The 26,093-nt window shown below is 47.2% G+C and overlaps 1 protein-coding gene across 1 annotated transcript in view; it reads left to right on the plus strand.

The window, feature by feature from the left end:
- CRYBG1 (crystallin beta-gamma domain containing 1) overlaps positions 1-26,093 on the plus strand; it is a 199,972-nt gene that overhangs the window by 149,873 nt on the left and 24,006 nt on the right. Inside the window, exons 3-9 of the mRNA XM_055329591.1 lie at positions 1,736-3,135; positions 8,298-10,581; positions 13,487-13,534; positions 13,620-13,738; positions 15,407-15,572; positions 18,167-18,306; positions 24,338-24,464. Of these exons, the coding sequence (XP_055185566.1) occupies positions 1,736-3,135; positions 8,298-10,581; positions 13,487-13,534; positions 13,620-13,738; positions 15,407-15,572; positions 18,167-18,306; positions 24,338-24,464 (4,284 nt within the window). The remainder of the gene's footprint in view (positions 1-1,735; positions 3,136-8,297; positions 10,582-13,486; positions 13,535-13,619; positions 13,739-15,406; positions 15,573-18,166; positions 18,307-24,337; positions 24,465-26,093) is intronic.

Below are 26,093 nucleotides of genomic sequence, written 5' to 3' on the forward strand. Positions count from 1 at the left end.
GCCCACCCCCCATCTCACCCCTTGGTCCCTCCGCTGTCCTGGCTCCCTCTCCTCCTTCCTGCCCGGGGTGACCCCACCTGGCTAGGCTGTCGCGGAGTTACGGGGAGTCACCGTGCCGGAGCTGCCTCAACCAAGGCTTGGTGGCCCCGTGCACTTCCAGGCCCCTCCTGCCCGAGGCAGCCCCGCAAAGCAAACGCAGCTGCTCCTAGGCGTGACTCGGGAATCTCTCTAAACAGCTAATATTGTAAAAAAAAAAAAAAAAAAAAAAAAACCCAAAAAACCTGCCCCGAAGGCTCGCCCTCCTTTAGGAAAGGCGCCCACTGGCAGGTCTGCTTCCGTGGGGACGTTCGAGCGCCCCGCGCTTCGGGCGCGCCAGGTGCGGGCGGTTGGGCTCCAGGCTACGGAACAGGTGCACGTTTTCCCCCTTCCCGGACCCTTCCCACGGGGGTGGGGGCTGCCGGGGCTCCTGGAGGCCTGCGGGGCTGTGAGGGCCCCCCCCCCGCCCCCGCCGAGGTCGCTCCGGGGCGCTGGGCGTCCCCGGACCGGAGGGGAGGATGGCCCCCCTTCCCCCAGGTACTCCCGGGTGTGCGCTCCTAGGACCTCCGCACGGGGGCGAGGCCTCTCGGGTGAGCCCCTCGCCACCCCCCCCCCCCGGCAGCCGGATCGCGGGGGGCCGGGGAGGGGGCAGCGGGCGTCCGAATGCCCGGAGCTTCTCCCATTGGGGGAGCGCAGGCCCGCCCAGGTGCTGGAGCCCTGGGTTTCTTAAGAGTTTTCATTTGCAGTTCTGTTGGACCCAGGTGGCTTCTTTTTGTTCTAGAAAAGACCGCCGGAGCTTTTTACTCGTTTTCCTTTCTTCCTACAAAAAGAAAGGGCGTTTTTTTCAAAACAAAGCAAAACTCCCCTTTCTTTTTCTTTTCTTTTCTTTTTTTTTTAAACTCCCCTTTCAGATACTTTGGGGGCACCTGGGTGGCTCAGTCGGGCTGAGCGGCGGACTTGGGCTCAGGATCTGGGGGCCGGAGATGGGCCCAGTGTGGGGGCTCCGTGCTCAGCGGGGAGCCCGCTTGCCCCTCTCTGTCTCTGCCGCCCCCAGCGCCTCCCTCACCCCCCTGCCTTCTCTCTCTCTCTCTCTCTCTCTCTAAAATAAAATCTTTGAGATACTCTCGTGTGTTTACTGCTGCCGTGTAGTCACGCGTGGCTGTTTTGAAGTTGCATCTTTATTGACGAAGGAGGCAAAAAGCAAAAGCTGGAGCGACCTGGGAGCTGTTGAGTTTGTAGGCCTGAGTATTTGGACCTTCCGATTTTCTCTTTAAAACACAAGGACCCGGGCAGCCCGGGTGGCTCAGCAGTTTAGCACCTGCCTTCAGCCCAAGGCCTGATCCTGGGGACCAGGGATCGAGTCCCACGTCGGGCTCCCTGCGTGGAGCCTGCTTCTCCCTCGGCCCGTGTCTCTGCCTCTCTCTCAAATAAAAATCTTTAAAATAATAAATAAAACACAAGGATCATAGTTGCAGGAAATGTTATCCGCCAAGCATAGACGGGGCTTAGGAAAAATGTGACAATCCGAGTTTACTTTGTTGGGGTGCATGTAGCAAAAACCACAGGTCTCTAATTTTCCAGGTGGGCTGGTCGCTACCATTTTGGCTTGTCCTTCTGCCTCGTACTTACTCCTAAAAGGGGGGGGGGACGCAGATTCTCATCGTTTCTCTCCCCCCCCCCCGCCCCTTTTGTTTTCCAGTCCAGGGCGCAACCACCCGAGGAAAACAGACGCAAGCCGGTGTTGGGGAAGCTCGGCCACCTGTTCGCGGCAGGCAGGAGGAGGTCCGGCAGAAGCGGGGCGGAGAGCCCCACCAGCTCCCACGCCAAACCCGCGTCCCCCAAGGATGGCACCTCTTCCAAACTCCCGGAAAGAGAGAGTGACAAGAGCAAACCTCAGGGCAGCCAACCGAAGCGAAGGGCCCCGGGCGAGGAGGGGCCCCCGCAGGAGAAGCCGCCGGCGCGGGAGCCCGGGGGGCCCTCGGACACCTGCGTGCGCGCAGCGCCCCCCGACGCCGGGCGGGCCCCGTGCGCCAGCGGACGCGGGGTGGCGGGGCCGCGGGGCGCGGGGCGGGATTCACCCCAATTAGAGCCTCGGGAGGCGGGGGGAGGGCCCCTCCCCCTCCCGGGGGCCGCCAAGCAGCTGCCCTCCCCGCTCGAGAGTCCCTCCGGGCAGGGGCGCGCGGAGGCGCGGGCGGGCGGTCCCGGGGAGGGCGCCCCCCGCGGCGCTGGCGGCGAGCAGGAGGCCGTCCCGGGCGCCGGGGCTGCGGCGGGGGCGCCCCCCGGGGGTGCGGAGGCGGCGGCGGGCGGCGGAGCGGGGCCCCTGCGCGGCCCCGGAGAGCGCGCGCGGCCCGCGGTGCTGACCCTGGTCGTCTCCCCGGGCGCGGGCGAGGGCGAGGGCGCGGGCGCGGGCGAGGGCGAGGGCGCGGGCGCGGGCGAGGGCGCGGCCCCCGGGCCGGAGGACTGCGGCGACCCCGACGACATGGAGAGGAGGTCGTGCGGCCGCCGGGCCGGCAGGCGGCGGAGGCCGCAGAGGTCCGCCGAGTCCCCGGGGCCCGACGCGGCGCCGCCCGACAGCGCGGGCGGGGACGGCCCGGGGAGCGGCTGCGAGCGGGCGCCCGACGCGGCGGGGAGCGGGGACTCCCCGGCGGCCCCCGACCCGGGCGCTGCGGCGGCGGCGGCGGCGGCGGCGGGCGCGGAGGCCAAGGCCGGCCCCGGGGGCAGGGGGCAGCCCGGCGGGGAGGCGGAGCGCGGCCCGGCGCCCCCCCCGTCCCCCCCGCCGCCGCCCGCCGCGTCCCCGGCCAAGAGGAGGGGCCGGAGCCGAGGCCCCGAGGCCGCGCCCGCCGGGGAGCCCCCCGAGGACCGCGCGGACGGGGCGGCCCGGGTCGTGCCCCGCGAGCTCCCGGTCAAGAGCGCCTCGCTGCTGCCGGAGATCAGGCCCGAGCACAAGAGGGGCCTGGCCCCGGGCCTCCCCGACGGCCGGGGCGAGGGCAGCCGAGGCCGAGAGCCGGGCCGGGCGGCCGCTGCCCCCGACGCCGACGGAGGGAAGCCCAGGAACCATCTCGGCGCCGGCAGGTCCACGGTGACCACGAAGGTGACCCTGTAAGTGGGGGCGGGGGGGGCGGGGGGGCTGGGGCCGTCCGCAGGTGCTGGGGGGGCTGGGGCCGTCCGCAGGTGCGGGGGGGGGCTGGGGCCGTCCGCAGGTGCGGGGGCGGCTGGTGGGGCTGGGGCCGTCCGCAGGTGCTGGGGGGGCTGGGGGGGCTGGGGCCGTCCGCAGGTGCGGGGGGGGCTGGGGGGCTGGGGCCGTCCGCAGGTGCGGGGGGGGCTGGGGGGGCTGGGGCCGTCCGCAGGTGCGGGGGGGGCTGGGGGGGCTGGGGCCGTCCGCAGGTGCTGGGGGGGCTGGGGGGGCTGGGGCCGTCCGCAGGTGCGGGGGGGCGGGGCTGGGGGGGCTGTGCCCACAGCTGTGCCCACAGCTGTGCAGGGGTCTGCTGGTGGAGCTGTGGCTGTGGGCCGATGTGCGGGGGACGGGGGCCTGGGGGGCGCGGGGGTCTCTGCATTCGGGGCAGCTGGGTCTGTGCACGAATTTTCCCCCTCCACACTGCAACTAAGACAGTGAAGCGCTGGTTAGCACAGGTTAAGAAGATGACACTTGGGGAAGCCAGTCGGGTTGCTAATTACTGTTTTGATAGAGTATTTCAGTTTGATGGCTGTAAAAATCTCCTGAGACTCAATGTTTACTCGATTGAAAGAAGACCCCTTAGCCTGATGTGAGCTAATTCTTCTTTTTAAGATTTTATTTATTCATGAGAGACCCAGAGAGAGAGAGAGAGGCAGAGAGACACGGGAAGAGGGAGAAGCAGGCTCCCTGCAGGGAACAAGCCCAAGGCCAGACTCAATCCCGGGATCCGGTGATCACAACCTGAGCCAAAGGCCCACGCCCACCCCCTGGGCCACCCAGGTGCCTCCGGGGCTAGTTCTTTTATTCAAAATGCACCCCCGCATTCCTGGGTAGGGCCTTCTGTGCCGCAAATTTGGAAACGCGGAGCAAACCGGCTTACGTTCAGTGTGACCCTGGAGCTTTGACAGCTGTGAGTCTAAGAGAACTCACAGAACTTTTTCTGGAACTCAGTGTGGCTTAAACATCCCCCCCCCCCCATTTCTCTCCTTAGAATGTTAGGGAGGTCACTGGTATTTTTGCTCCCAGGTTGAAAAGTAATTCTTGGTTATTGAAATGAAGAAAAAGCAGTGTCCTGGCGGGGAGGGGGGCGGGTGTTGTTAAATGAAAGGATAGGATGCGTTGGAAGAATCAAGCTCAACAGGCTGACTTCCTACTGTTAAATTCATTGATTTTTTTTTCCAAATATTTATTGAGTGACTTCTGTGCATGGATGGTATTGGGCCAGGAGCTCTGAGGGGAAACTCGCAGTGTGACTCAGTGTTTTGTCCTTGAGGAGTTTCTGGCCCATTCTGGCCTGCCAGATGCAGACAAATAACTACAGGAGGTGATGGCCCAGGGAACTGCTCGCTGGGTTGTGAGCTGTAAAGGCTGGGGAAGCGCAAAGTAGGAGAAGTCAGTTGGCTTTTTGGAGGTGAGCTTGGGCTGGGGTGCTCAACGGGGTTTGGGAAGGTGGCTGGGGTAAGGAGGGGGTCTCTGTAAAGCCCCAGACCCTCTCCCCTTCCCACAGGCTCACTGCCCCACCTCCCAGGGAGCGTCTGTGAAACATGAGCATCTAGACTGCCCAAATCGAAAGAAAAAATAAAAATAAAAATATAAACTGCCCAAGTTGTTCCTACATTCATTCCTTATTGAAAGAGCCAGGATTTTCACAGCATTTTGATCTTTAAACCAAACGGTTTCATTCTATCTGAATTCTTGGAGAAGTAAGGCTCTAGAGTAGGAGGACTGTTTGGTAAACAGGTGAGGGAGAACCTGCTTAATGAGTAATGTGAGCTACCTCACCAGCTGCCAACCTGGAGACCTTTGATAAAGTCAGCTATTTATTCTGTAACGGCTGTGTCAGAGGAGTAATCGGAGTGGGTGATGCCCATTATTTGTAGAAGGCCAGGGTGACTGCACACTCAGACCTCCTAAGAGTGAGCTTAGAGAAACGTTACTGCGGAGCTGTTTAAGGACGCCCTTACCTGCCTTTCCTGCCTTCCAATCGGAGAACGCCAGTGGAAAAACCAGAAATGTTGCAAGGTGTAGGGTAAACAAACCTGGGGAGCGATCCTGCAACGAAACTCTGCACGTCCTGTTTTCTGTGAACTAAACCACGTCTTCTTCTCTGTGCCCATCACTTTCTACCTAAAATTTCTCCTCGGCAAGGCATTTGGCTTGATTGTGTTTTCCACCAGGCCTCACGCTTGGTGAATTGGCAGTCTGTGGAAATGGGAAAACTAACTCCTTCTAGTCTTTTTCTGTTTGATGGATTTCCTTTCCGGTTTTTTTTTCCTCTGATGGTATTTTAAGAAGGAACGTTACCGATTATTTTTAAAAAGCAATTTGCATCTGAAGTTTTAGTGTAAATTATTTTGTTTGTTTTGTTTGTTTGTTTCTCGATGCTGTTAGAAAAATTATGTCTTCAGTTCTGTTCCAGGTGTTGAATGTTGAGATTAACAATGGTATGTTTAGAATAAGGAGAGTTTTCCTCTCCTAGCCACAGCTTTTAAGACATCAGATGGTTTTCCCTTCTCCCATTATAATAAAGGCATTACACAAAGCAGGAATTAGAGAAGCCTTCCTTTTAATCGGTATGAGCTAGGTTAATTGTAGTGACTCTTGGTAGCAGAACTTAATAGCACAGAAAGTTTGGTTGTAAAACATATTTTGATCTCGGCGTAAATCTTTAATGTGCAGATGTGTTTCCTGTCGTTAAGGTAGCTTGTTGGCTAACCTGTAGTGTTTTCCATTGACATCATAAGATATACTTTGATGTTTGACTGTTGCTTGAGCTGATTAGTGAGAATTTTTTTTTTTTTATTTTAAAGATTTTATTTATTCATGAGAGACACAGAGAGAAAGAGAGGCAGAGATACAGGCAGAGGGAGAAGCAGGTTCCATGCAGGGAGCCCGATGCGGGACTCGATCCCGGGACCCTGGGTTCACACCCTGGGCCGAAGGCAGGCGCTAAACCCCTGAACCGCCCAGGGATCCCCTGAAAAAATTTTTAAATATGTATTTACTGGCATGTGAACATCCTTCATTAACTGATGGCATTTGTAAGCTCTCCATTTCAACTCCATTGGTTTTAGAATTCAGTCTTCAAGGTAGTGTGTGTATGTTAATTTTCCTTTTAAATTTAAGATATGGGCCCACCATGAGGGAGCCTAGCTATTTTGTGGAGCTATTGGAGAGAGCAGTGCCTAAGAGAAATTCATGAGAGTATATGAAATTTAGTATTTAAATCGAATTCCTAAAAATAAAAATCTAAGTTCCTAATGCTATATTTTGGAAAGACTTCTCAAGTCTTTTCAGTGTTCTCATTTTATCCAGAAGGATAAGGTGTCTCACCCAAAGTCATATTGCCTGTTCCTTCAAAAAGCCCCTCTTTCTTGAAGGCCAATGAATCCATGTGGAGGCAGCAGTGAGATTTCTGTGCTTCTCCACTTTTCATGATCAAGGTAGCCTCCAACGTTTGATCGCTTAATCTTACAGCTCTCACGATAATTCATTAACCTCTTGAATATATCAAGCTGGAAAGGACCAGATTTAGTCACTGAGGTCTGGGGAAGCAGAAGAGTAGAGTGGTCAGGAGCATAGCCTCCGAAACCACAACCCCTGGTTTCAAATCATGTCCCTGTCTCTCACTAGGAGTATGACTTCTGGCAAATTACCTGCCTTCCCTAGGCTTCAACTTCCTCGTTGTAAAAGAGAATGTTTAAACTAGTACATTAGGCAAGTACACTGTTTCTCAAGTGTGTGTCAATCAGTGATTCTTAGTGGTTATTATCTCCTCATTTTAGAAACCACTAGATGTATGGTTTAGACATTGTGTTGTGTTTAGCTTCAGAGCCCATTCTTCTAGGAAAGCTTAAAAGTGACACGTAGAAGTGACTTTGGTCGAGAGGAGGGTGGCTGGCCCCAGCCCTCGGTCGCTCTTGGACCCTCGGTCGCTGTTGGAGAGAATTCCTTCGGCCATCACTTGGGAAAGGTGTGGTGGGGAGAGGAACATCTCTGTTCTAAACTATCGATTTGTTTGGTTTTTCTAGATAGGAAAGGTAGTGAGTCCAGTGAGTTAACTTGACCAAGCTCACACATCAGTGTAAGAGCCAGGACCAGAGCTGGCTAATGTCAAACAGAAAGAAAACAAAGATGATTTCCAGTAGGCAGTAATAACCAAGAAATATAGAGCCCTCGCTCTATAAAGAAGGGGAGATGCCTTTTGCCCCCCCCCCCAAAAAGGCAACAACACCAACAATTGAGTAACTGATAAGTAAATTATGGTACATCCATATGATTAAACTTTTATGCAGGCATTATGAAAAACTTCAAATTTTTAGTAACATGAAAATGTTAAAAATGTGAAAGATAAGATTAATTTATCTTTTTTTAATTTATCTTTTTTTAAATATAAAATCTGAAACAGTATGGAATGGAACAATTCCAATTCTGTTAAAAGTATTTTACCATGCATACAAAAAGAGTACACTAAAATGTTAACAGGGAGATTATTTGAGTGGTAGGAGTATGAGTGATTCTTCATTTTTATATTTTCCATATGATCTGTAGTGGACACACTTGTATAATCAGAGTAAAGTTATATGAAGGAAGATGAAGGGAATAAAATATTCAAAGAGGTAAATAACAGATAAATATTTTTATAATCTAGCCTTTTGAAATAATGCTTAAAAATTATGATAAAATAAAAATACACAGCTGCTGTTTGGGGAGATCATTTACATATTCAAAATAAAGGAGTACATCAAATATATAAATTCAACCTCATGTTCTTCAAGCCCTAAGCTGTCTTCTGACTTTAGTGTCAAGCACCGTGCTCACATATTAGGTACTCGATAAACTTGCTAACCTCCCACCTCTTGACTTTCTTAGCTATATAATTTTCTCATCCATCCTGCAGAAGCAAAACCTCCATTAAAAATAGTTGAGTGTACTTAGGATTGTTTTAAAATAGCCTCATAAAAAACAAATGTTACTTACCAGAGAGATGTTGGCTTTTCATAATAATAAATGTTTCGTAGTAAATTGGTATGTTGGCTTTTCAAAACTAGGTCAATAACTTTATCTTACTGCTTTATTTTTGCAGCCCGGCCAAGCCCAAACATGTGGAACTAAATCTTAAAACTCCTAAGAATCCTGACAGTTCGGGAAACGAGCATAATCCATTTAGCCAGCCGGTTCATAAAGGAAACACTGCCAACAAAATCTCCTTATTTGAAAACAAAAGGGCCAACAGTAGTAGCCCAAGACATGCTGATGTTCGAAGTACGAGGAACCCTCCTGCCTCCTGTAATAAAACGTTTGTTGGGAGGGCGAAGCTGAATTTAGCCAAGAAAGCCAAAGAGATGGAGCAATCTGAAAAGAAAGTAATGCCAAACAGTCACCAGAATGGTATGCTGGCAAAGGAAACCTCGACGGAATCCAGAGTTACTGAGGAGGAGATCCCCCCAGCAGCCGGCAGCCCCAGTGCCGGGGGATCGGGGGGCCAGCCTCCCCAAGGCCAAGCTCTTGGCCCTCCACCTCACCCCAGTGCTAGAGCAGAAGAGCACACAGACGCCGGCTGCCCTCCCGAAGCAGTGGTCGCAGCTCTGAATCCTGTCGAGGACCATGAGGCCTCAGGAGAGGATGACTCAAAGGCCGCGGGGAGCAAAAGACTTGCACTTGAAAATATGACTGATCCGGCACAGGCCGTTCCCGCCATTCTTGATACCAAAGAGCCCCCCCCACCGGCCGCACCAAAGCCACAGGATACGTTATCTGACTCACAGCCCCCAGCTGAGTCATCTAACGGGCCTTCTCCCTCCCAGCCTGCACCCAAAGGCGCATGTGTTCGGGCTCCCATAAGCGGTCTCCCACGAACTGATCTAAAAGCGTCAGAAAACCATAACGGCTGTGTTCTGCCCCCGTCACCTAAGAACGGTGGGACAGTGCAGCCCTCCAAGCTTGAAGGAGGAGGAGGGGCAGCAGCGAGGCCTCCTCCGTCCGCAGAGCACGGCCCGGAGGCCGTGGGGCCCGAGTGCCCATCCACGGTCCTTGTCCACGTCCGGTCTTTCATGCTCCCCGTGGAGAGCACCCACGATGCAGGCGCCCAGGTCATCTCCGAGGGCCCCGAAGTCAGAGGAGCCCAGCTGCCAAGTTGTCAGAACGATCCACTCGAAGTGGTTTCTGTCGCAAGCTGTGCTCCCCCGAAAGAGGAAGGCCCGGGCCGCGAGGGCACGGCGCCCAAACCCGGCCATCGCAGCGAGGAAACCGCAGCCGAACCTGGCCCCCAAGTCACGCTTGCAGAATCCGGGGAGCACCTGCGACCTGCGACCCTGCAGGGCGACCCCAGCGCGGGCGGCCCCCCGGGCGGCGCTCCAGGGCCCCACGCGAGTGCGGCGAGCGGCCCGGACAGCCCTGCCAGCCTCGGGAGCGGCCCCGCGGGGGGCGACGACAGCCTGCTGGACTCTTCTTCCGACATGGAGAAGTTCACTGAAATCATCAAAAACATGGACAGCACAGCCTGTGTGCCCCAGAAGAAGAAGAAGGCCAGGGTGCCCAGCTGCCCCGCCCCTCCCTTTGTCATGCCGCCCATCCACGAGGACCACCTGGAAAAGGTGTTAGATCCCAACGTGTTCACCTGTGGCTTGGGGAAGAAAAAGGACAGCCCCCCAGAAATGTCACCGGCCCTGCACTTGATGCAGAGTCTTTACACAAAATCCAACCTGAGGAGCAAACGCATGTCCACGGAGCAGAGCGTCCCCTTCGGGTCGTCGGTCCCGGCCCCGGACGGGAAGGCTGAGCCTCCCACGGGCCCCGAGACCGAGGACAAAGAGAACAGAGATGTCCCAAGCGGCGGCGTGAAGAGATCGAGGCTGGAGAAAAGCGCGCTCTTCTCCAGCATGTTGCCCTCAGCACAAGACAGAGTCTTTTCTCCGTCGGTGACGTCGGTGAGCACCATGAGCACGTGCTTCGGCGCTGCCCGGAGCAGCGGTTCTCTTGCTCGGCCTCCGAGGCCCGGGGCAGAGGGCGCCCCGCCCTGCCGGGCAGACCAGGAGCGGCCCAGCCTCCCACCCGGCAGCCTCAGGGTCTTCGGTTTCGACGCGACAAATGCATCCCTCTCGGGTCTGAAAAGTCCAGGCTACATGGAGAAATACCTGCCCAGGGAGGAGACCAAAGAAGATCCGGGGTCGCAGAGCAACGGACACCTGCCCGAAGCCAAACTGTCCGAGTTTCCTAAACCGAAGACCGGCAACGATCGCGCCGAGAGCGTCCTGAAGTCGAGCCTGCCCAACCCCGGACACAGCGACGCGGACTTCATGGGTCTCTTCAAATCCAGCCGGTTCGACCCAAACGTGTCTTTTTCTGCAATGTCATTATCAGATGCAACCGTGAGTAGCCACGCGTTACCATTTGTTGGGTGGGTCTGTAAAACGAGAGGGGAGAGGGACGGTGAGCGGTTCGTGTTGTTGTTTTAAGTGGTCGTGCGTGCGATGGTTTCTGGTCCTCTGTCACACTGCGGTCCCGCTATGTGTACAAAGAACTGGGGGCCAAGAAGAGAGGTACTAGGATTTCTGTCCCCAAGGTATTGCTACTCTCGTGGGGAAAATACGCTCTAAGTACCTTAAGGTGTTGTAATCTGAAAGGTGTAGGTAAGCTACCTTGTCTCTACAGACAAGGTTATTTTTTGATTTTTTTCTTACCTAGTTCTGGGTAAGAATGCTCAAGGCTCTACTTAGCATTTTGAAGATTTGTAAAGCTGCTTCATGTACTCAGAAAAGCCCCGCCACGAAATCTTGTTCCTGACCCTTCTCTTACGATGTGTAAGATCCACTCTTTCTTTCCCTAAGTAACGAGGTGATTATCCCCTGGAACTCGGGAAGTAATTTCTCTTTATTTGGAAGTTTCATCAGGGAAACACTTTTTCCTACAAAGCTGCTGGGGGACATAGAGAGTTTTGGTCCACCTCGGATCTTTCCTTGAATATTGTAGCGAGGGCAGCGAAATAGGGTTTTGAAGGACGGTTAGGATTTCTCTATCTTCTTGTATCTGGCTTCCAGAGTTTGTTTCTTTTTAGGGAGTTTTTGGCGTGAATTTTGTGGCTTTCTGTTACGGGGCTTGATACTCAAGTGGAGGGAGGAAACTGAGGCGGGCAGAAAGTAAGTTCTAGAGGGCAGCTCCGCTAGCCCCCAAAAAAGGAGTGGACGGACCAATGCATTCCTGTTGCTCACGCTGTGGACCGGGCTGTCAGGCAAGTGTAGACCATCATGCGGCACAGCGTAGTCCGTCAGAAAATACCGTGCCCTCTTCCTGATTTACACAGACACTGCAGTGTGTTTCCGTTTGTTGCGTGGGCTCTTGCTCAAGCCTAGCATAGGATATAATTTTGGAAGCTCTTTCAAAATGCACGGGTGGGTGTCCAGCAGAAGCTCAGATCCCCCTTTTCAAAACTTTTCAAACTTTTGGTCTCAAGACACCTTTGTTAATTAAAAACTACTGAGGACCCCAGAGGGCTTTTGTTTACATGGGTTATGCCTATTGAACAAATTTATTATATCAGAAATTAACACTAAGAAAAACTTAAAGCGTGAGAACACAGGAGCACGCCTTCCATTAACCATCAGAGCAATGATGTCATCACACGTCCTGGACTGTCTGGAAAAGTCTCTTGCATGCTTGTGAGGGAGAGACTGAAAAAGGAAAATACCCTCTTCTTATCATGAGAACAGTTTTGACCTCGTTGACTTCCTGGAAGGTTCTTGGGGATCGTCCAGGGGACCTAGGACCACACTTTGAGAACCACTGCTGTAAACAAACAACACTGAATCAGCCCATAGCACTCAGAAATCATAAGATTTTTAAGTATTCCTCTCAAGCACAGAATTTCCACTGGTCTACTCGCCATTCAGTACAGCCTTATTTTCTCTCTCTCTCTTTTTTTTTTATTATTTTCTCTTTTTAAATCATTCTTAGATCACTTCTCTTACTTGACAGCAATCTGATGAGTCTGACAACAAAATACACAGTTTCCCTATGGAATCCCTTGAAAAATCGAGCCAAATGGAGTAAAAAGGAGAAACAAAGTGTTTTCTACTTTCTCTAGGTCTTTTTATGTTTAAATTTTTGTTGTTTTTGTTGTTTTCTTAGGTCTTGGGCTTTGTTTATTCTATAGCTATTCTGTCTTTATCATCTTACCTGAATTTTGTTTTAAATTTCAGGCCTTGTCTTCAGCTTATCCACTTCTAAATAAGCACATATATAAATAAGTAGATGCCATTTTGATTTTTAGTAATGTTTCTAGTGAGGCCTTTCTGTGGTCTTGGACATACTGTGCTATGGTTTGGTGCGAGAGTGATTAGATCAAAGGCAAAGGCAGTCCTTAGAATAAGCATCCTGGTCAGCATTGGAAGTAGTCCGTGTTTTATAATATTTTTTTCATGTGTGATTACTGTTTTTATTATCTTACGTATTTCTGGTTCTACTGGTCTCGTCAGATGTTCTCGAAAATGATTAGGTTGGGAGCCATACAAAAATGTATTTTGTCCACCAAGAAGGGAGAATCAAGTATACAATGTGCAGTGTCTGTTGTGATATATTCCATAAACACCCCTTTACTGAGACTAATACTTATTATGTGATGGTCAGATGTTACAATGAAAAGATAATATTTATAGTTTCAGACAAGGTGGGTCTATGAACACATGAAATTGATGCAGCTCCTTCTAGATCCATGATTAATACTTTATAGTTTCTCTTTACTTGACGTTATACAGAGATCATTTGACTTAAAATTTCTTTGCTGGATTCTTACTCTGTGAACTGATGTAAAAAATAGTTCCAACCCTTGGGCCCTGAAGTTTTCTAGATTAGTGGATATATTCCAGGCATTTAAACGAGGAGAAATAGAGGGGTGGCTGGGTGGCTCAGTTGGTTAAGTGTCGGACTCTTGATTTTGGCTCAGGTCACGATCTCAGGGTGGTGAGATGGAGCCCCGTATCCCTCTCTCCTCCTCTCTGTAAAAACAGACAAACAAATGAGGAGAAATTAAAATGCCATATTTAGTTAGAGGACCCAAAACCACTCTTGATTTAGTACTGTAAACTCAAAGAGAGCTTTAACGTAGCTTTGGCACAGATCAAGGCAGATTGTTTCAAAATTGATATACATTGTGAGGCAAATGAATATGATCTTAAAGGATCGTGAGCAGAGAAACTCCGGAGAGTGTTACACAGACAGTGTGTGTGTTACACTGTTACACAGTGTTAATTTGTTGTGTTTTTGTTCATCTGATTACAGATGCTTAGAGGAAGTCTTACAAATAAAATCAATCCCCGACCCGGAAAGGTAAGATGATGTTCTGTTTCTAGGCCAGCTTTTATTTTGTTCTGATAACGTTCAACCATGTGCTTCCACTTTTGTTTTCTTGTAGGTAGTGATCTACAGGGACCCGGATGTCTCTGAGGAGTGCATTGAAATTTTCAGTGACATTGAGGATTGCAGCTCTTGGAGCCTCTCTCCGGTGGTAATCATCAAGGTCGTCAGAGGATGGTAAGAATGGTGCTTTGGGTTCCTGACTTAGAGGGTTTGTGGTTTACATTTTTAATTACCTTTTTGGTCTTCAGAAATTATTTAAAATTATGCCTTTAGTAATGGAAAGAGCAGAAAATCCTACTCTTAGTGAGTATTACCAGAAATTCGTCTCTAAAAAATTACAATTTTTAACCATGCTTCTGCTTTATAGAGGCGATGCCTGGCTAGAAAAGTCAGGCAAGTGCAGCAGTACAACTGTCGTTTTCCCATATATCCCCACATCACACTGGCTGGCCCTACTGAACAGCAGAGTCCATACTAACACTTCTGGTTTATGAATTTTCAGTGAGGTTGGAAAGAATTGCACGAGTCATGTTTGTAGAATTTTAAATGGTTTTTAAGAAAAGACAAATTGTGACTAACCTAAAATTTATTTCCCAACTTTTTAGCAACTGATGGTTTTGATAAAGAACCTGGTGAAAAAATTATTTACCAGGTTGACAGCTTCTAGGAAATACACAGGAAGTTGAATTAAGAAAAGACATTTTTAATAAATCACTTATCTGGCATAAAGACTTATCTTTGATACCTTCTTCTTTGAAATAAAGAAGGTTGGGCTTTAAAATTTGTGGTTTAGAAAATTAGTAAGGTTTTTTTTTTTCCATTTGGTTAAATATGCAGCATCTTTCCTGTTAGGTTTTAGATATTTTAACATTTTTCTATATCTTCAACACATTCATTACAAAAATATAATTAGCTTTGGCTCTTAAATTTGGAGACCAAAAATAACACTAAAAACAAATTTTATATAAATTTATAAATATAAATTTTCTCATATAATAGTGCTTTTTTTCCCCAACTTTTGTTAGCTTTTCTCTTAAAAGCATAAGCATCTGGGCAGCCCGGGTGGCTCCCCGGTTTAGCGCTCCCTTCAGATCAGGGCCTGATTCTGGAGACCCGGGATCGAGTCCCATGTCAGGCTCCCTGCCTGGAGCCTGCTTGTGTCTCTGCCTCTCTCTCTGTGTGTCTCTCATGAATACATAAATAAAATCTTAAAGAAAAAATAGCGTAAGCATCTAAGAACAGCATTGTCATGTAGGAACAGATTTTTTTTTTACTGTTTGGATGTTTTTTTTTTGGGGGAAGGATATTTTTATTTTTATTTTATTTATTTTGGGGGGAAGGATATTTTTAAAATACTCTCCATTAACATGCATATAGTACTTTATATCAATATGTCCATTGATATGGCTCTAAAATATAGGTAAAATGCCCCCCAGAAGTGTTTTCTACATGTACAAGGAGAAAAAAGAATTCTAGAAAAAGTCCATTCATCTGATGTATTAGTATTTACAACTGTTCACCAACTGAGTTCTATAGAACATTAGTGACTCTACGATGTTCGAATGGATAGCCAAAAGTTCTTTAAGATCCTGATACAGTTTTTGGATTTTCAGAGGCTTAACTATGCCCAGTAAATTAAGTCTTAGAGAGAATTTATACACTTAACTACTAGAGAATTGGCCACAGTATATATATAATAATTGGTCACAATAGAGAGAGAGAGAGGAGAAGGAGAGGGAGAGAGAGGACAGGGGCAGGGAAAGGCTATTAGCTAGAATATTTGAATCATCAAAACCTTTCTCACCAACACCAGCTAATAGTTTCGCTGTGTTTTACTCTTAGTTGGATTTTGTATGAGAAACCAAATTTTGAAGGGCACTCCATCCCCTTAGAAGAAGGAGAATTGGAACTCTCTGGTCTCTGGGGTATAGAAGATATTTTGGAAGGAAACGAGGAAGCAGAGTCCACTAAGCCTGTGGTGATTGGTTCAATCAGACATGTGGTCCAGGTAGGTTATGGGAAAACCCAAGATGATTGATTTGTTTACCAAATTTATTGAACCCCAGGGATGTTTCTTTCTTTGAGAGAAAAGTTCATTTTATGAAATAAGTGAGGAAAAATACCGATTGGCGCTCTATAGATATATTTTCTATCACTTAAGTGTTCATACACTTGAATTCAAAAAGGAACATTCTAACTGATGGATCATTTTTTTCATAACAAATCTTGAAGGTTAATTTCTCACTCTTGTCCCTCTTCCCCATCTCCAAATGTATTTTACTTAATAACTTGATTTGGATGAATTCTATGTGAACAGATTATTCTTCTACTTACTTTTTTTTTTGGTTGCTGTGTGAGTTCTGATTACCTAGAGTGGCTTATAGGAGCTCCATGTTGGAAAAAATAAATAATCCCCAAATAATTCAGTTGCAAGTCAACTCTGGGGTTTCGTGTGGGTTTCAGAAGAGTGGATACTTGAGGCCACCTTAGAGATTGGCTAAAATTTCTTGGTCCCTTATTTGTTGATGAGGAAGTTGTGTCAATCTTTCTTTCTGGCTGTTGGGATTTGATGATTCTTTCTTTACTTTTAAAAATGTAGTTAATGGTATCTTCCAATTGGAAGATTAAAACCCTATTTGTGTAACAGAGATGGGTGTTTGGGTATAATAGGGAGATTAAGATGTTGTAAAATGAGAATGAGTAAGAGTGACTAACAGTTTTTGGCAGAGGAAAATGCCACTTGATTCTTAAGTCAACATTTCTGAGTGACTTCAGTGATCATTGGGATTCCAAATGATTTATCTTTCAATAGTTTTAAGTAGATAATGTGATAAACCTTAAGGAAGATGTGAGGAACCTTGTTTAAAAACATCATAGTCAGTGGGATAATTTACCTGCACTTTTCATTTATTGCTCAAATAATATTGGTAATAAAGCAGTGTTTAAACATATCCCAGTCCACCGTCATGAGATATCCTTTCTTAATTTTTTGAAACCTCTGCTCCATCTTGGCCATAGCCCAGTCTGCTTTTTTTCTGTAGTTGTAATCATGATAATATCAGGGTTGCGAGTTCAAGCCCCATGTTGGGCTCTACTACTCAAGGGAGAAACAAAACAAAAAACTGTAGTTCTCAATCCTTTTTCTCTCTCCCTACCCTTTTCCCTGAAGATCCTTTGATCAACATCTCTCAGTGACGTGCGACTATCAGATTCTGGTGGGTGGGGATTTAGATGCACTCAGGAGGAGTAGGGTAAGGAAAGTGAAGCATATTGGTAAAGAGAGGCCTCCTGTTTTGTTCAGTAACCACCACCTTAATGCCATTAATGCTTTTGATGTTACTACACGGTTTGGGGTTTCCAAGAAATCATTTATTTTACCTTTTTTCCATGGAACTTAATATTGCCTCCAGATGCTTTGCTATTTCAAATAATGCTGTATGAGCATTTTTGGGGTGCATTTCATTGTTTATAAATTGCTGATTTATTTGGGGTGAATTTTTCTGAATGGTGTCATGTTAAAGGATAGGAACATTTTTAATGTTTTTTGATACATTATGATTTTTTTTTTTTACAGATTATGGTTGCTTGAACCATGAACACATATCACAACATATTTAGGAAGGTCACCTTTTTAGTTCATTACATTTATTCCTTTTGGTAATGTTTGTGAGCCTCCCATAAACCAACCCGTGTGTCATTTCTTCTGTATCTCAGTTCACTTAGCTCAGCAAGATTAAAGTTCAATATATGTTCTACTAGCACTTAGGCACTGAGCCAGGAGAGGCCTTTTGAAGAGTGCTTGGTGGGCAGGATGTGCAGGGCGTGGTACACTGACCATAGTACAGAGATTTGTAAATCGTCATAAATTTCTACCGTTGCTTTAACAACTTAGACCAAACCAATGTCATAGAGGTTTGGTCATAGGCAAGGAGAGTTACCACAGGGCGTTTATGGACACAAAATAGCAACTGAGGAAGGCCCCCAATGCGGCCCCTCTATGGACTATAGAGCCTCTGGACTTGGATGGTCATGTCCAAGTAAACCAGCTAAAACTCCAGTCACCAAGGAAGGCCAACAGTTTTTTCAGTGAGGATGAGGGAAATAAATATGTTCCAGAACTCTAATTAAATGCGTTTCTGGGGATTTTTGCTTGAATGGAACACTGAGCTATATGGCTAAAGCAACATGGCTGCCCTGCAAGGCCACATATTATTGAGTCATGGGTGAAAACAGGGAAGGGATGAATGGCAGGTGCTCTGTGAAATGCATGTGTATATTTCAAATTTATTTTAGAAAAAAATTTATTTTAGTTATTTGAAAAAAAAAAAAAAAAGAGGGGACACCTGGTTGGCTGAGTGGTTGAGTGCCTGCCTGCCTTCGGCTCAGGCTGTGATCCTGGAGTCCCGGGATCGAGTCCCACATCGGGCCCCCTGCATGGAGCCTGCTTCTCTCTCTGCCTCTCTCTCTCTCTCTCTCTCTCTCTCTCTCTGTCTCTCATGAATAAATAAATAAATAAAATCTTAAAAAAAAGATAATGAGCTTATTGTAAAGTACATGGCATCATTTTTATTATATATGTATACTTTTTTTTTCTTTCTTCAGGATTACAGAGTTAGTCAGATTGACTTATTTACAGAACCAGAAGGGTTAGGACTCCTAAATTCTTACTTTGATGACACTGAAGAGATGCAAGGGTTTGGTATAATGCAGAAGACTTGTTCCATTAAAGTACATTGGGGCACGTAAGTATTTCGTTTTAAATACAATGTTAATGAAGCCTTTTGGTGAGTGTACTACTGGAAAGACTTAAGATACTCTGATCTGTGGTCCTACTAAGTAGTTCTTGACTAAAAGAGGTTGTTGTTGTTTCATTAAGAGCCATAAAATTCTGACTGTTTTGTACCTGTGTGACCATGATTCAGTTCTCTTATAAACAATAACGATTTCTTGGGGGAAGTGCCAGGGAGGAAAAAAACCTGCATGTTTACTGTTGGGATTTCCTTATCTCAGAGGAACCTGATTCATTCGGAGCTGAGTTACAGCTTTTACTTACCTTCATGGTAATTCAAAGGAGGTAATTCAGAGCATGTGTTCCTGATATAACAGGAGGGCTGGAGGCCAGCACACATGGTACTTTCCTTCCTTGAACATTTTCACACAATGCTGTCTAGAGCCCCTCAGATGTTGGTTTCATAAATCACGGGAAACTGCAAGAGTATTTTGAAGGAAGTGGGAATATCTCAGATAGGGGAAATTAGAACAGAGAGTGTGGGTGGCGGTCCTGGGTAAGGTAGTCTCTGAAGGGGAGCGCACAGCCCAGATCGCGTGAAGGATACCCACTGAGATACAAGGAAAACACACTGAAGCTTCTTTTCTTTTCTTTTTTTTTTTTTTTTTTTTTTTGAAGCTTATCTTTCATTGAAAATCTCCTTTTAAGATTTCTGTGTGTGGAAAAAAAAAAAGATTTCTGTGTGTGTGTGTGTTTCCTATTAAATTCATAATACATTCAGTCATAATATATATCATTTATAAACATATATTCAGGGAAGGCTCAAAAGTTTTTGTCGATGGGATATGCATAAGATAACGCCTGTGTAATGTGTCAGATTGCAAATTCTACAGGAAACGTGCGTTGGAGAGAGGAGCAGTGGTAGGGCCATTTTGGATAGGATGGTCAGGGAGGTGTCTGTTGACATTTTAAGTGGAGGCCCAGAGGAAGTGAGGGAATCAGCCTTGGGGAGGCCTGGGTGGGGAGGGTCAGGGGGCGAGTCACTGGCAGGAAGCGATTGCAAAGCCCTGCTGGGCTGGTTTGGGGAACTGTCAGGAGGTCAAGGTGGCTGGAGCAGTGAGTTGGGAGGACCGGAATGGGAGAGAGGCCTCATGTTAGGCCTTGGGAGCGATGTTAGATTACTCCACGTTACATGGGTGATCATGGGAGGATTTTGATCTAACTTGTGCTTTAGAGAGCTCACTCTGGCTACTATGTAGAAAACAGATTGTAAAGAGGCAAGGGTGGAAACAAGCCAGTTGAGAGGCAAGTGCAATTGTATAGGCAAGAGGTTTTAAGGGCTTAGAAGGTGCGGGTGAGAAGCGGTCAGATTCTGGATACATTTTCCTAGTAGAACTGTCAACATTTGCTGACAGACTGTATGTGAGGTGTGAGGGGCTGAGCTCTCTCTAGGGTTTGGGCTCCCAGCATTTATTGGGATGGAGAAAACAGGAGTTCGGTTTTAGAGAGGTAAAGTTGGACATGCCAACTGTACATTCAAGCGAGAGGACACGAAGGCGACCGGAGTTCAGGAGGGAAGCTGGAAATAGAAATTCGGGAGTCATCGGCCTGGAGAAGGTATTTAAAGCCTGCACTGCACAGATCTCAAAGGCAGTACAGGAGCTGTCTGAGCCCTGGGCATGTTGATTTTTGGCAGTTGGGAAGAAAAGGAGGAGTCTAAACAAAGAAAAGAGCTTCATCTCTTGCTGCCTTTAATTATTTTTTTCACATCAAAGAGATGTGTATATCTCATTTCTCAAAGTATTCATATTAAGTTGAGAATTACCACTTTCCTTGGAAAAGAATGAAATCGTCGTCTGCTGTATGTTCATCTTGGTGCCTGGAAGGTTTCATGACTCAGGCTTGGGTTCTGCTGAAGCTTAATGAGTTACACCAAAGTAATATTTCTTACCTTTAAAGTTACTTTAACTCGTCTCACGGTGGGTCGTCACAAACCTGCGGTGGTGTCCAATTTATGATGGCTTGCATGGCAATGGACATCTTTTTTTTCCTGGTCGTCATTTCTGTTGCTATTAGAGTAATAGAAAACTGCTTTGGATGTCAGTTCAAAGTTGGGGTCCTTGAACTTGGTTGGTCGGCTTTGGGAATGGTCACTAGTACTTTCATAGATCTGCCGGGGGAGTCTTGCTGGGTTGGGAGAATTCAAGTGATAGTAAACACCTGTGCTCACTTTGCTTCTAATGGTGCACTGGTGCCCTGAACCAGTAGTGAGAAGTCTTTGCTTGTGAGGGACTTCCTTAGATTCCATTAGGAGATTTGTTCCAGGGCCCATTTACTGTGGGTTAAACTCTTCTACACGTACACAAAATAAGGGTATGGCTTGTCAAATTCTTCACTTGGAAACATGAGTAATTTCTAAAATTTTCTTTCAGAAATTCTTTTCTATCGAGTGTAATTTGTTTTTAAACTTCTGTTTTAAGACCTGGCTAATACTATACCCATCCTCCTGGAGGTGAGGGTATACCTTTTGGTGGTGGTGGTGTGTGTGTGGGGGGTATATTTCTAATAAAAACAAAGAATTTTAGAACTTTAAAGGGAGCATAAAGAACATGGGTTTAAGGAAGACTGGCTTTAGTCGTTTTCTCGGGGTTAGGATTAGTTGTTAGCAGAACAGGTACTCGAATGCCGGTGCTCTGAAGTCAGGGGATAGTTTTAATAGCCAAATATCCTTTGATCAATTTTACTGTGAAGTATTTGATATACACAGAAGATGATATACATGTGTGAGTTATGAAGCCTGGTAGTAAGACTGATCCCCGTGTGGCCACCACCTGACTTAGGACCTCACCATTACCAGCACTGCCACAGCACCCTGCGTGGCCCAGCCTGAGCCCATCCCCCTGACTCCTCCACACGTGTAGCCTCTCTCTGGAGTTCTGTGTTATTCTCATACCCTTCTTTTATAGTTCTGTCCCTGCAATATTTTAGGTCGGCTGTCATAGGGAATATGCCACAATCTGGTTTTGTCTCTGAGTGTTTCCTGGTATCATTTAACTTGTTCCCGTATTGCCTGGATTTTCTGTATTTGTACAGGTTAGGTCTAGAGGCATGATGAGATGCAGATGTGGGAAGGACCCTTCTTAAGGGTAATGCTACATATTCATGTTGCATAAAAGGTGGCATATGCTAACCAGCTTCCCATTAACCGTAACTGAGTTTGGTTGCTTGGTTAAATTGGTGCCTCTTACAACTCTCCACCCTAAAGGGACATTTTCCCCTTTGAGATTCATAGCTCCCCCTCTTTAGAATAACCTCAAAGTTGGCATATACATCCAGTATATGGATGAGCATCCAGTTGGTTTCTGTAAAGAGCCAACATTCATATGTAGCCATTTCTGGAGAGTAAGACTGAGGATCCAGCTGGAAATACTGTGGGTGTTTTTTGTTTCTTTAAGAACAAGTGCAGACCAATTTTTCTTGTGTGGCTAGAAGGTATTTCTAAAAGAATAATCACAAAATATTTTTTTCCACAAAATATTTTTAATCAATATATGGATAACCATTGTAAACCTACAAATGGCTATTACTGAAATAATAACATTTTTAACACTAATTTTTTAAAAAAAGCTCACACTTTATAGTTATGCTTTATACACTTTGTAGTTTAATAATCATGTAAGTAAAAGCTCATTACCTAAGTACATGGGAAAATATGAGCACCTTTAGAGACTGAAATAAAACTGCCTGAAGATAGTTTCCCCCCTTCCTGCTGGCCTCATGAATAATGTAGTTTGTTGGAATAGAACTTAGGAAGAATGAATCATGCTGTGTATGAGTTTTCAGATTCCAAAGTCCACCCAACATTGATAAGTGTGGGTTTGAGCTTCCCCACAGGCCTTTCATGCTCACCCAGGATGCTGTCTTTTCCACTGTGTCAGTTTGTGTTCACTTTTCTGACAGATCCCCCTTTACCCCAATTTACCTTCCTTCTAGAAATGTTATGTGACTAAATCACATGCTGCAAGAAAAGTGAAGTGTTCAGTAGCAGATGAATAAACGCCCTCAACTCAGACCGTAGAAGGGAAGACCTCCTGAAGGGGTCCTGTGCTCAGCGACACCTCCGGTTCTCATAAGCACTTGCTTAGGCTGCTGAGTTTACAGAAAGTTCCACCCATTTACTTGTGAGGACTCAGACTCCAAGGCCCTTGGCTCCATAGCCTAATAGCACCATTTCCGATGAAATGCCACTATTTAGTTAGGGTGTGGAGTCCATGCGGGGTGTTCCTGGGAGAGCTTTGAGCCATAAAAAATGCGTAACACATCCCTACCTGTGATGCCTCGGATGTAGGGAGGTTTAAAGGACCCCACTCTTAGCCTCTGTTTTCTTGTGGTTTAGGGCATTGCAGTGCTTTTTTTTTTTTTTTAAAGATAAGCCTCCCCCCCACACCTTAATTTTTTATTGAAGTCTATGTAATAATATTTGTACAAAAAATGGTGCAGGACAAATCGTAAGCATATACCCTGAGTGAACTTTCAAAGTGTAAACATCATCTAGATCAAGAAAGAGAACATTATAGTATCTCAGAAGCTTCCTCCTGCCATCCTCTTACCCCCGATACAACTATTACCCTGACTTCTAACCATGTGGATTAATTAGTTTTGATCACCCACACATACACCACTCTGTCAACGTGTGTGTGTGTTGAGGGGTCTTCAGTAGGATTTCGAGTGTAAATTCCTGTATAATTAGTGAGTTTAGAGAAGCGACTGATTTATCCAAGGACGTCTTTAACAAAAACCCATCACCCAGAATGTGCTTTGGGCCAAAACTGGGAACCAGGAGAAGGCAAAGAGGGAGAATCGAGCTCATTTTGCTGGTAACAAATGCGATTTACAGCCACTCTCTTCTTGGTGCCGTGTTCTGGGGAAAGTGGAATTCTCCGGCTAGTACGTTAGCGAGGCTACCAAGGAATCGGGGAGGAGGAGTGATCACCATCCTTGTGAACGAAGGGGGCGCGTTTCTACCTCCCGTACAGGAAAAGCCCCATCTCCACCACCTCGCCTTCCCCAGAATTCTCCCCGGAACTAAGAAATTACAAGACTGCTAAAGAGGCAGTTCTAACTGGCATGATTCTCTGGTTTCCTGGTTTCTAGCACATTAAAGGAAGGTGGGGGCTGCTGGTTCTCTGACCGCAGCAGAAGTGACAGCTGACAAGCCTGATAAAAGGGTGTGGTATTGAAAAGCCGTAAAAATCAGATGCAAGAACTCGAAAAGCTTTTGGGCCTGGGAACAAGCAGCCCTCCCGCCCTGCAGAGCCCCCAGGACACCACTGTGCATTGTCACGCTCCTGGTGATGATCCTAAGTCATTGTAAAAAGCGTAAATTATGTGCACTTTCTGGCATGAGAAAAACTGCTACCAAAAACCAGTTAGGAGCCTGGCTCGGGGGCAGCGGGGCTCAGCCCAGCACCTGGTACTTGCAGCTGTGTGGCCCCAGGCAACTTACTCAGCCTCATCCGTAAAACGGGGACAGTAGTGTCCCTTCCTCATAGCGCCGTTGTGTGCATTGGATCAGATCCCAGGTGGCATTCCGTTTACGCTCTGGGTAGATGCTACCGGTTAGTAGTTTTGGGCCCTGTGACAAATGAATAGGCGAAACATCCGGTTCTGTGGTTACAAATGACATGTCGCCTCTTAAAACAAGGCTCGAGTTTCCTAGCCAGGACCTCTCTATGTCCGTACGGGGCCACAGAATAGCTACTTCTCTTACTGGGAGTGATAGAGACATTTACGCTTTGAAGCAGCTAATAACAAACATTGAAGTAACTGGACAAAACCATAAGGAAACAGGTAAAAGGTCAAGAGGAGGAGGAGCAGATAATGGCCTCTTCCTCCGTGAATCTAACGTTGCTCTGGTGTCCGAGCGTAGGCGGACACGGCCCCGACACACGTCATCCCGTTCTTTTCCTTTCCCCTCAGTGGGGTCCTGCGGGCCCTGGAAACAAATGGTGAGTCCTCTCTTTTCTCTCTTGGTTCTTATTTAGGTGGCTGATTTATGAAGAACCTGGATTTCAGGGTGTGCCTTTTGTCCTGGAACCTGGTGAATACCCCGACTTATCCTTCTGGGATACAGAAGAGGCGTATATTGGGTCCATGCGGCCTCTGAAAATGGTAAAAATGAAATCTAACACAATGTTCCGGGGGGTCTGATTCTTGGTCAGGTTGACCCTGAGAATTCACAGGCTGTGACTTCAAAGCAATAAAACCGACTTTTTTTTTTTAATTTTTTATTTATTTATGATAGTCACAGAGAGAGAGAGAGAGAGGCAGAGACACAGGCAGAGGGAGAAGCAGGCTCCATGCACCAGAAGCCCGACGTGGGATTCGATCCCGGGTCTCCAGGATCGCGCCCTGGGCCAAAGGCAGGCGCCAAACCGCTGCGCCACCCAGGGATCCCCCCGACTTTTTTTTTTAAGAACACAGCTCTGTAGTAGCCAGAACCTTCCACTAGACTGAAGTAACAGGAAGGATAACTTGCTGGACGCTCTAGATGAAAACCTGGGGCTAAGCCCGGGTTCTCTGCGTTCGGGGCATTCCTGGCCTTGCAGAGCCGTGGGCAGGCGCACAAAGCTCCAGCCCAGGGGTGGCTTAGGAAGTGAAGAACTAAACCTTTGTGGGAAAACTCTGGAAGGACAGATGACATCCACCTTGGAGGTGATGTGACCCGAAGGGCCATGATTAGGAGAGCTTCATGCTCACTCAAGTTGGGTCTTAGAAAGCAAGCAGGACCGTGTTAGATGGAGATGTGGGGAGGGTTCTGCGTGAACCCGGGCGCAGCTGGGGAAGGGCAGGGCAGGCTGGGCACCGGCCCAGTCGTGGCGACCGGAGGCGAGGGTGGACGGCAGCTTTGGGGGCTCTGGGGCTGGATGTCCAAACATCGTCCTCCCCAGTGTCTGCCTTAGAAAAGAGCCTGTGCTTGCCCGACCCTATCCCTGTCTTTTGCCTTATTCTTTCTACCTCTTCTGCTAAACCCGAAGCCTTGGGAGGATCCAGGCTGCACCTGTCTCGTCCTCCGCGTTGAGCACGGTGCGTGCCACGTGGTAGTAGGTGCTCACTGACTACCCCGGGCTCGAGTGAGGCTCTTGTCCCAAACATGTTTTTGAAATTGCACTTTGCGGTTGTCTTCTAGAGTTAGTTTGAATCAAATTAGAAAGTCAAAAAAATAAAAAATAAAAAAAAAATTAGAAAGTCACGGAGGTAATTTTTATCTTAATTTTACCTCTCCTGCCAAAGCCTGTGGTTTAGTTACCTCCGTGTTTGCGGTCCTCATGCAAAAATCATTTGCACTATAAATGACTTTTTCATTATAAATGATTTGTTTCTAAAATTCACTTTCAAAGAACAAAGTTTAGTTTTGGGAATATATGAAAGAATTGTCCCAGCTTTTGAAGGCTGTTTGAAATAATTTACAAAACTGTGACGTTTATGGCATTGAAAAAGGATGCTTTGGAAAAGGGTGCTTAGTGGTCTCCTCCTCACCCCCAATCCACAGCGGACACCTTCCAAGACCCTCAGTGGGCTCTTGAAATCACAGATGGCACGAAACCCTATATATGCTAGGTCTTCTTCCTATAGGTATATGATAAAGTTTAATTGATAGATTAAATTACAAATTTATTACAATTTACAAATTAGGCCCAAATTAAATTAGAGATGAATAGTAACTAATAATAATAAAAGAGAACAAGTATAACAATACACTGTAAAACTTATGTGAATGTGGGGTCTCTCAAAATATCT

The sequence above is a fragment of the Nyctereutes procyonoides genome, unplaced genomic scaffold (assembly GCF_905146905.1).
Source record: "Nyctereutes procyonoides isolate TBG_1078 unplaced genomic scaffold, NYPRO_anot_genome, whole genome shotgun sequence".
Lineage (NCBI taxonomy): Eukaryota > Metazoa > Chordata > Mammalia > Carnivora > Canidae > Nyctereutes > Nyctereutes procyonoides.